At 38.7% G+C, this 11660-nt stretch overlaps 1 protein-coding gene across 3 annotated transcripts in view; it reads left to right on the top strand.

Moving 5' to 3' along the window:
* Positions 1 to 9212: 9212 nt before the first annotated feature.
* Positions 9213 to 11660, top strand: part of LOC148675256 (low density lipoprotein receptor adapter protein 1) — a 66497-nt gene continuing 64049 nt past the window's right edge. For 2 of the 3 annotated variants that reach the window (XM_088626404.1, XM_088626405.1), the window contains exon 1: positions 9213 to 9447. In XM_088626404.1, coding sequence (XP_088482530.1) covers positions 9363 to 9447 — 85 coding nt within the window. In that variant the 5' untranslated portion in view covers positions 9213 to 9362. The remainder of the gene's footprint in view (positions 9448 to 11660) is intronic. The other variant, XM_088626407.1, reaches the window with a different exon arrangement.

The raw sequence follows: 11660 nt of genomic DNA, 5'->3' as shown, positions 1-11660 counted from the left end.
ATTAATGTACTAGAAGAAAAGACTTATTGTCTTACTCATTATTTTTTAGACCGCAAACCTTCATCTACTGGTTGGTTTAGAAACAAATTCAATTCGTTTTTCAGTGTGTATACAGGTTTGATAGGTTTCTATCAAACTCACAAACCAGAGAAAGATTTTTTTTATCTGTTTTATTTTCATTACAATTAACCTTTTTGTCATTGTTACATCTGATTGTGACTACTATTATCTCCAGTAGTTGGTATTTCCTGTTCCATTGTCTTGCCATAATCCTAATTTGTAAGTATGCACAAAGTAGAGCTCAATACTGTGTTTTACACAATACAGGAATATTCCTGCTAAAGATTGTAATAGATTATTTTTCAGTAACTAAGTATAATCCTAAAATGAATAAGGAGCTCCATCTCACAGTACTTAGTGACCTTTTACTGAGTGTCTCTTTGGAATGGCCCTGGCAGCACCATACAGTAGATCTTCCTGAACAAAAAGTCCAGAGTATTGAGCAACAGCTGTTTTTCTGCACAACATGACTTCTCCACTGTGTAAACTCTGGGACCTCTTCCATGGATCCTCTTTGGGTGGTAATAAACGCAGACTAGTTATTTCAATAAAACTATGGAGTAAATTACTGTATATTTTTCTTAACATATATCTGCTTCTAATTGCCTATATTTATAATTTACATAAACGCATACAGTATAAACCTGAAGAAATGTTTTGTTTTCTTTCTTCTCTTTTCAGCATGGAATAAACCTATTACAATACTTGTTCCTCCATGTATAAAAAAAGTACATTAATAAAATGAAACAAAAATATATGAATGTACATGTTCTGCTTCTCCAGTAAAAGAGTGATATATTATTGTGCTAATAACTCCCTCATATATTCTTTATTGATTTATGAGGCACATTTTTAAGAATGCAGAATTATATCCAGGGTTAAGTGAAAAGTGTCACGATTATAGTCCCCCCTCCTTAAGGGTGCTCCAGCCCTTTCACTTTAGACTTAATTCTGTGCACCTGACCCCTTTTCCAAGCCCACCTTAAAAGGCAGGCGCTGACGTTCATCCTGGCTCTGCATCAGGTTTCCGCACCATGCGAGTCCGGGACCAGGAAGCGCCTGGTCCCGTTAAGGTTTTAATCTCTGTTCCCGTTCCCTGTCCGCCAGTTCCGACCCTGTTCATGGTTTTAATTCCTTGTTTGGATGGATAACCTGGCTATGGACTTATTCTTGTGTTTTTGGATTCCCTCTATGGATTACTTCTGGATTGTTTGCCTCGGCCACACCTTCCCCGTGCACCAGTGCACATTGGACACGCCTCCCTGTTTTCAGCCCCGTATCCCTGCATGACCTTTTCCTAGTGTTTCCCACTTCTTCGGATTGTGTCGTCCGCATAGGGTCCGGAAAGAACTGTTCGTTACAAAAAGTTTAGATGAACCAAATACCTTAATTTTTGTTTTTGTTTTCCAACCTTTTGAGTCATAGTGCTTTATTTTTAAACAAATTATAGTAAATATTTAAGCAATTTTAATTAATTTAAATTAATGTTTATACCATTAAAGAATGTATATATTTAAATTTGCTGTAAATATTGCCATTGACTGCTGTACTATAGGAATATACAAAAAAGGTGTAATAAGTTACAGTGCACTAACCCATTTCCCAATAAAATAAGACTAAAAAACCATGGTTAATACAAACTCTAAAAAGATGCCTGAGAAATTAATTGTGGTACATATGTTTTGTGAGTGAGTTTGGAAGAATCGCATACATTTCTTGCCGGGGTTTTCTTACTTTGGGGAGCTGAGGTATTGTACATACCGTATTCAGAGTGCTAAACAATGATTGTCTTTGGCTGAAAGTGTGGAATGCATCATTTTTTGGAAAAACAAATTGAATGATGTCAGACTAGAATGAATTAAAAATATTTTAAACATTAACAACTATCATGACTATCGTGTGATTTTTTCAGAAATGTTCTTAACAGGCAGCTCTTAACGATGAATTAAATTCAAAAGTCAAAAGTCAAAATTTTCCAGGAAAGGTAATATCTATTGCAACAATACTTATTTGATTTAAGATTTTAGAGGGCTGAGAGAAAGTATGTGACAATATAATTCTGGGAATCACGATTTCTTAGCATTATAATGTTGTGTAGCAACAAAGCCTATTATTTCACTTTTTACAATGATGTGTTACTAAAGATTTCTAATAATCTTTGTTTGCTTTGACCAAGTGGCCTGGTGCCTCTCTCTAAATGCATAGGAATGTAGCTAAAGAGGCCACTCTGATAAGATACATTAAGTATCTTAAGTATTTGAGTGGCCCAGTCAGACTTCTGATTTGAATCATATTGAAAGTCTGAGGAAAGACTTGTTTTCCATAAGTAATCCACAAACTACTTGAGAGAGCTTGAGAAAATCTGCTAAGACGAATGAGCAAATATTGCACAATGCTGTTGTGCAAAGTTGGTAGGAACTTATTCACAAAGACTTCTGGCTGTAATTGCTGATGTTTCTGGCAAATATTGAGTTCACAGGTCTGAATACTTATGGAATTACTGTTACATATTTAATTTTTTTCTCCTTAATTTTTGCTGACATCTACTGTACCTTATCTTGCCATTAGAAGTCTACAGTTTGAACTTTTGGGTTTTGAATTAAATATTAAGTGTAAAAAGTATTTAATCATTTTGTAATTTCACAAAATGGGACACCATAAGAAGCATAATAAAAGTTAATTGTTTGCAAGGAATGGTATCTTCAACTTCCTTGACAACACATGGTGCAATAGTAAAGCTAGTCTATGCATCACTGACAAGTTCATTAATAACCCATTTCCAGGAACAATGTACTTTCATTTTCACCTGAGTGAAATAAATTTTAGTTTTGAGTAATGGGCACAGCAAAAATAGCCTTTTATCCTAAGGATCTAGAAGTATGTTTTCAGGGATAAATGCACACAAAAACCAAAACTAACACAAATTAAAAGTCAAGTATGTGGTGATAGGTTTTCATTGGGTGAAAGAAAGTTACTTTTGCACTGCAGCAGCCATGTGATTGTACGTTCTATGGCAAAGCGATGATTCGATGAGATATAGAATGTACAACAAAATAAAAACAGCAATTTTTGAAATATTTCAAAAACAGTGCATACACCTCAATCATACAAGTCTTCATCCCTATGACATCACACAGTCAGTGTAAAGGAAAGTCAGGAAGTCAGTACCTTGCATGGCTAACATTAGCATTGATGGCTGCTAAGCATCTGTGTCCCAGAGAGGTGTGTCACATTGGTGTGTTTTTGATCTTGTAACGATGCATAGTTCAGGACCCTATGAAGACGGTATAATCCATAAGTAAGTTAAACAGACACGGGAGGAGAGGATGAGGAACTGGATGGGTTGACAAACAAGGGGGCCTGTGCTCTTCTGGTGCTCAGGGGGAGTGTGGCCATGGTGAACAAGTCCAGAGGAGTCCAGGGGTAATTCGGGGTGAAGTCCAAAAGTCCAGTACTGGGTGATCCATCCAAGACCAAACACGACAAGATTAAAAACCGGAACGGGATCCAGTGCAGGGATGGGGAATAAAAACGAGGATGACAAGGCCAGGCACTCTGAGCCCCGGACTCAGCAGGGTCAGGACGCCGATAGGAGGCCTATGCCCTCAAGCCACAGACGTAGGGCGACTTAATGGTAGGCGGGCCTCCGGGCGTAGGTTTTCCAATGCAGAGCCATAAGTAGCAAGAGCATCTGGCTTAAATAAGGAGGGGCAGGATAGGAGGCAGGTGCACATAATCAACTAAAATGTGAAAGAGCTGGAGCGCCCTTAAGGGGAGGGATTATGATCATGACAGTTCTTGTAGCTGCCATCTGAAGCGTTGTGACCGTGTAAGAGGGCACCTGGATTTAGAGTATTTATCTAGCGCCCTCTTGTGGCTTAACCTCTTAACTAACTCCAGATTCAGTTGCCCTTCTACACACCCATAAGAATAAAGAAAAGGTTACAGACAAGAAGAGGCATTTCAGCACATCTTAACTATGTGGTTAGAGAGCAAGTGATTCAAGAATCTAATTTAGCCAATGCTATAAAAAAATCAAGGTACTTGCTTACCTTGGTAGAGTGTTTCCCAGTCCCACAACCCTACAACACAGACTTGTCCAGTATTTGAACCTGAGACTTCTTACACTCAAAGCAAGACTCATACCCCTGGATCAACAAACAAACAAACAAACAAACAAAACACAAAACCCACACAAGGCCCAGATCCATCTGGAATTGTTACACCTGCAAGATCTTAAAGTACTGTATCATTGACATTTATTGTAATTTCTCAGAAACATTACTGTGACACCTGAAACAATTTGTAACAGCCTGTTGGGGCTTTCCCAGTGTTTGATAACCACAGCATCATTGTACTGTATAAGGGAGATAAATATTTTTTTTGTCATGAATTTGCATGTCTTGACATGACTTCTTAAATCCTGCATTTTGTCATGCTGGAGTTCTTTAGCTTGATTTCCTTATTCATGTGAAAAAGATTTTTTTCCAGTACTTACAATGTGTGAATCACAAAAATTAACTGTACTATACATGACAGAATGTAAAAAATTCTACAAAGGAGAGGAGGCCAGTGGGCTCATCTAACTAATAATTGTGACATTTAACATGCTGTCATATCTCTGTAGAAACAACAATATATATTGTCAATACTGGGTTTGTAGTGAATGACTTGTGTAAGAGTTATATTTTTAATTAATTTGGGACATGTTAAAAGGATAAGAGATATGCATTAAGAATGTGAAACTTCACATTACAGTTAAAGGGATTTGAATGTTTCTTCTTTTTTTGTTTTAAATCAGACATGCTGGAACAGTGGCTGGCTCCATTGCAGTACTGTGGCCCTGGGTTCATTCACAGAGCTGGGGAACTACTGTACCTGCACAGAATTTGAATGCGTTCCTTGTGTTTGTGTGTATCCTCTAGTTCCTCTAGTTTTGTATTATCAAAATAAACTTTAGTGCACTATACACATCTATCTTATAATAAGTGATTACACTAAAAAAAAGTAAAATCTCCTAAAACCATCTATTTTGTTACAAAAAGTTCTTGAAAAGGTGATTGCCCTTTTTCAATCCATGCAAGTGGATACTGGGGCTGGATTTGCATAACCAGAGTCCCTCCAAGCCATACCATACCCCTTGCTGTTGTCCATGTCTCTTTCCCTGTCCTGGCTCTGAAACTGTGCTTGTTCAGTCCTGTGCAGGAGATCAAAGGAACAGGTTTTTCCTCCTTAGGGCCTGTACAAGGCCCACAGTCTTTTCCAGCACTCCTTCATCGTGGAGAAACCCCATTTGGCGACATTGAACTTCATCCTCCCTCTGAGGTTCACAAGGATTCTCTGCTCCAGCTCCTTCGCTCCCCACTCTGTGTTGTGCTGGATGAAAGTGTTTCTCGCATTCCACAGTCCCTGTTTTATTAGGCACACCAGCAGCCATAGCAAGTACTGCATCCCTTTGTCCAATCCGGTGCCAGCTCCAGCAGCATGCACTGGTCGCTTAGCATTGTTCCTGCTCCCAGGAGTTGCATAGTGCCCATTTTGGTGAAGGGACAGCTCCAGAACATGTGCTCTTGTGTTTTCTCGACGAAACACGTGTTCCATGGGCATTGCAGGTTCCTGGTAAGCAAGTGTCTGTAGAGGGCCTCTCTGGTTGCCAGCAATCCAGTTGAGGTCCTTTAACTTGTTGTTGAGTTCCTTTGGTTGCGTCTTTTCCCAAGTTCTCTGGCAACACGCAACCTCTCTCCTGGCGCCAGTTGCCCTCTCACCCCTTTGTAAAGGGGCCTGTGGTTGGTGCAGAGCTCTGGCTGTCTCATGGCCTCGTACCTCCAGCTTCACTTGACAGCCTGGGTGTAGCTCTCTGGTCTCTTTCACTTTTGGTCCAGTGTTTGTCCACTGGATCAGGTGTGTCATCAGGATGGAGAGCCACAGCCTTACAAAGTACTGGTATTTGTGGCTGATCAGTTTTCATAATGCCCAACAGAGGTTGCAGAAAAATATGTAGTCGAGTTTTAGGGGCAAATTCTGCATGTCTCTCCCCCCTTCCTTGATCACCTGACACGTCCAGTTTCTTGTCCTATCATCCAGTACCCGCCTCCCCAAATAATAAACTGAAAACCAAAGCTGGCAGGGTGTCTGCTTTCAACACCATCACTTTCCCTGTGAGGATCAGTGATGGGGTCTTCCATAGCTTCGCGTTTACCTCAGTGATCCTCTCAGTCCAGTTTATGGTCTCATTATCCTGGGTCTGGAACAAAACCCCCAATACCTTAAGGGGCTCCATGCAGAGCTCGAGACTTTCCAGCGCCATCTTGCTGTCCTTCCAGGGTCTGAAGAACTTGAGCTTGCTGTTAAAGTGGTTGAGCTTTTATTCTGAGGCCCTGGAGTATTGCTCTATGACCTGCAAGGCTCTCTTCAACTCCCTGTCTGAGATCAGCAGCAGCGTCATATCATCTGCGTACTTGGAGATCTCGAGGGCTTTCCCTGTGCTGCCCAGTATCGCCAGGCCATTGATGACTGGGTCCTGTCTCACTGCCTCTTCCCATGGCTCTGTAAAGAGAACATAGAGAAGAGGTGTAAGAGGACGCCACAGATGTCCGTTCATGTTGACCCTGCTGCCAAATTTCACTGCAACTGCATACAAGTGTGCTTGTGTGCTTATCCTGTGATGAATGAGTGTCCTGTCCAAGGTGTATCCTGTTTTTTTCCTGTTTCTCGCCTGGATAGGCTCTGCCTGACCTGTGTCCCTGAAAATGAAAAAGAGGTTAGAAAATGGAGGGTAGATCAGTGAAATCGTGCTAAAATTATTACTCAGTTGTCAGATTTCATTGTGAATACTGTGTATCATTGACATTACTACAAAAATAATGTAAGTAGTCAAATTACAATTAAGAATTATGGCCATGAATGAGAAACATTTCTTTATACACAGAGTGGTGGCTGAATGTCACATGTTGGTTTTGGTTTCTAAATACAATGATTCTCTACATATTTGAACCTTAAACTGGGCTCACAAAACCGCTTTGCCACTGCCAGGAGAATTTTACAATGTATTACACATTCTGGACTTCAAGATTTATTAATGGCCACTTTAGGCAGTTTTCAACATTTCTAAAGGTAAGAGCTATCATTGTATTATTTTTTATTTTCAAATTAAAACATACTCCCTCCTTTCTTTTGTGATGCTATGCTTCTACCTCCTAAGGTGACAGCTCTGAGATGCACAGTGCCACGCATGTCATTGTTTTGCTGTTTCTGGGACAAACCAAAGACATTTATCTTTCCGACCTCTTTACCCATTATATCATGCCTGTTGAGACAATATGACACAAAACTAAGAAAATATTATTCCCGGATTCTTCAGCACATAGCCTCACATGCCTTTTGTTCAACTTTGTTAATATTACATCAGGATTTCTATAATTATTAAAACAATGAGATTACTCATTTTCTAAGAGAGTTAGCTCCTTGATTCTTGATCCTAGAAGCCAAAATCCTTATGTATAATGCCAGGTGTGGTGATTATGTTGTCTTATTTTGCAATAGGTGTTGCACTGCAATAGTTGGAAAGTTTTGTAGCCACAAAGTGGTTGAGCTTTGATCCTGAGGCCCTGGAGTATTGCTCTATGACCTGCAAGGCTCTCTTCAACTCCCTGTCTGAGATCAGACTCTCTGTGTAGAGAGTAGTACGTTGGGAAGACTTCTTGCAGGCTCACAGGGAAACTTTTAATGTTCTTTTTAATGGTTCATGCCAATCATGGGACTTAGCTAACTAGGAAGGAAGAGAGAGACAGGTTCATCCTTTGGGAGACCACAAGTGGAATGAGAAAGAACTGGGTTTTCCTCACCCCTTTTATAGGGTAAAAAGGCAGGAAACGTTATAGGGGAAACGTCAATGGATCAATGGAACGTACCAATTTGGTGTGTTGGGGAGCAAAATATTCTGAATTGTTCTTATTGGATATACTATTCTTGTCTGGCCCTCTTTATCATGCTTGCCCGTCAGTCTGCATTTTCATTTGATATAGGGAGTTGTGGGTGTAAGTCCAATCAATACAAAAGTGCCTGCCGAGGGCACAGGTACGCCTTCAATCTTCAGTCACGAGTCACTGTTACAACGGCAATTAGTTGTTAATGATTAAGACCTTGTAGCTAACTTCAAATTACTCATCAGTCCATGAAATAACATCTAGCCGTTTATTCCTGGTAAAGGTAGCGGCAAGCTGGAACCTGTTAAAGAAACACAGGGTACTGTACACGTTGTGACTACACCTTCGACTTAGACACCTGTCCATTGCAGAGCACGCTCACTCACTTACAAACGGCGACAGTTTAGAGACGCTAATTTTAACAGAGTTGGGATGTCTTGTGGAGATGGGAGGGAATCGGAAATGTGGACAAATCTCAGGTGGACTCAGTAGACATACACTACACACTGCCGAACCAAACTCGGTACCCAAAAGATATAGAAGTCAAGAGCATCCTTATGCACCATGCCACCATCGTTAAACTACAGTACTGTTTTCAAAATAAATATACAGCTGAGGCAACAGCGAACCGTCGATTGCCGCAAAAACCGCCCCAAGATCAAATCATTTTTATTTCTTTATAGATTACTGTATATACTCAATGCCGTGGCTACATTTGTAACTCTTTCTCCACTGTGAGTTTCATTATTGTCTACCGAACTTTGTAGCTACTTCTTTTCAGCTTCGTTCAAATAATTTAATTTCGCTCAGCGTAAAACCTGTAAACAACGCATTCAGTTTAACATATTCAGACTAAACATTAAATTCGAGTATGATCTAATGAACCGAAACACCATATGATACGAATACGAAAAAACGAATTCTGGCACCGTTAAGAAAAGACCTTAAACCAAATTAGTGCCGCGTACTTGTAGTTTTAAGATGGCCATGCTGCATTTAAAAGTATCAAATGCATATGTCGATTATTTCAAATATTTGCAAACACATAAAGTAGGAGAAAGCCATTGATGTGGTTTTTAAAGCGACCACGCATTTGTAGCTGTTCGGACACTTGTCATCTATAGGCAGCTACAACGAAAAGTGTGGGAACAATTCCTTTCGGATAAGAAATGGTTAAAGCTTGCAGCGCCGTCTCCCTTGGCGCTGTTACACATAATTTCATAGTACCATTATCAGAGGCAGCCAGCCTGTACTACACCCTACCGGCTGTTTCGTGGCTCAGCCCTTCATTCACAGTCGCTTCTGGCGCTTCTGTACCTTTCCTATCAATCTGTAACGGGAAAGAGTCTTAAACCTAGTGTGGACCGATATTTCGCCATGGATGCTTTGAAATCAGCCGGTAGAGCAATAATCAAGAGCCCCGGAGTACCACGGCACACATGGGGTACCTCCAAGCACGAAAGTAAGTGGTTTATCTTGTTATTCAGTGTGACACGCAGCTACTACGGTGCGTACTTGGCTAGGTTGCTGCAGAATGAAACCGAAAGCGTTGAAATAAGGCAACGTGATTTTTTTTCCTTTTAACCTTAAGACTGATTCAATTCAGCACAGAGCAGGTAAATAAATAGTTAACTGTGTTATTTAATCGGAAGTCGCAGTCATGCTTTTATGTTGATGTTCATGTCATTTTCAACCAGTATTTGATTTTTCTAAGCAAGTTACTGCAAGTGCATTACTGGTTTCCTTTTTATTTCCGCCCGGTCTTTGGCGTCTTGTCTTGTCTTGTCACTGGGTCCTAGTGCCCATTTTCGTATTTCAAGAGGAGCGGTCGATGTTTGGTGTTTCGTACAGCTACAAACAACTGTAATAGTATATTTGCATTCCTAGTTTGAAAACTCAAAGATAACGTGGGGTCCTGTCTGTTGAAGTTTCATACTTAATCCAAGGTCCCCACTTTCTGTAATGTATTCTTATCATTAGGATGGAATTTGTAAACTGCTGTTTTACAGTCTTATCTAAAAAAACTGTACACCCGTGTTGTGTCTTCTAAATTCTGAAAATTAGATTGTCTGGTTCAGAATATTTTGTTTTTTACCTTATAACAACAATGAATACGATTGCGCAAGATTCAATACAATATCTTTATATGTTTTCTTTTCATAGACGTAAAACGAAAATCGTCTTTTTAAATACAAATTAGACAGCCGTTGCTACAGTAGGTGTAGAAATTACTTTGTTATCATATTATGTCGAATGTGTGCGTGATATTTAGCATTTGTTTCCACCAGTTAATTAGACCATCAAGAAACTTTGTTTACGAAAACCTATTGGCGACACTGAAATGTAAATGTATCAAATCAGTTAGAATGAAGCCCAGATAAGCCTGCACATATATTAATTTCTAACCACCAAATTAAATAATCTTTCCTCTGTCTTTGAAATGCATATCGTCTTCCCCCAGGACTTGTAACCGTTTCCACGGAAACAACGAAAGGAAAAAAAAAGTCTGGGATGTGTATTAGTCGTAAATCCATTGTACCTCTATGAAGGCAGACGTAAATCCAGTATTTAAAAAAAAATCAATATTAAACTGAAAAAAACCCAGCTAAAATTAATTTGAAATGTGTCATATTTATTTATCATATTTATTATCCCCTAATGTTTTTAAAATTATATTTATAGAATAATAAAAAAATCAAACATCCCTTTCTTGGATTGCCTTACATGGTAACTAATATGAATGCACAGCAAGTGTGACCTTGACCATTAAAAGTAAAAATATATCTTACAACAACATTATTATAATTAATAATAATAATAATAATAATAATAATAATAATAATTTCAGTGTTGAATATTATGGTCAGACTTCAACTTTCCCAAAGGGCAGCAAATTTCACAATTAAGTTCTGTTAGCGATCTACCCTATGCCCTAATTTGCTTTTAGTTTTATGGGCCATCATATAGGCTCTAAATCCTGCTTTTGTGTCATTACTTATCAAATACACTATATTTTAATATTATTTTATATAACATATTAATAGTGTTATTTGAAATTCACTTGTTGATAAATGGTTTAGAAGTTGTTCAAAATGCTGTTTAAAGTTGAGTCAGAGAAATAAGAATTAAGACCTTTCGTATACTTTCATTATACAGTATACATAAGGTATTTGTATTTTTTGATACTCCAACTTATTTTTCTGATTTATAATTCCCTTTTTTTGCTGTTCTAACTCGTATCAATGGGGAATGAGATTATGCCTTTAGTGAAGTTTACACCTCATTGGTGAATAATGATGGCTTCATTTAATGAGTTTCCGGAAATGTCTGCGGTTAGAAATAAATTAATATTTTGGATGTTATGGTTTTAAGAGGGTTACATTGTGAGATAATGTTTATATTATCAATGTGTGTGGAGAATGTAGAAGCTGCAGAAATGCTGGGAGGCATTTTAGGCAGATCAATTGAGAATGATTCTCAGAAGTGTTCTGTCTAAATAAACCAGACATGCTGATAGTATTGAGATTCGACTCTAGACAGTTTCTGTTTTTTCAGCATAATTGGTTTGAGTGTGTTAATTTGTATGTTGATTGATTTTAGATCCTAACTTATACTTGTTTTGTAGTACTGTCTGTGTCATTGTTATTATTAATAATTGAAACCTATTGTATATAT

This window comes from Lepisosteus platostomus, chromosome 3, assembly GCF_059453375.1.
Source record: "Lepisosteus platostomus isolate fLepPlt1 chromosome 3, fLepPlt1.hap1, whole genome shotgun sequence".
NCBI classification, from domain to species: Eukaryota; Metazoa; Chordata; class Actinopteri; order Semionotiformes; family Lepisosteidae; genus Lepisosteus; species Lepisosteus platostomus.
Note: the sequence above shows the minus strand (reverse complement) of the source record. Positions and strands in the feature narration are given on the sequence as shown.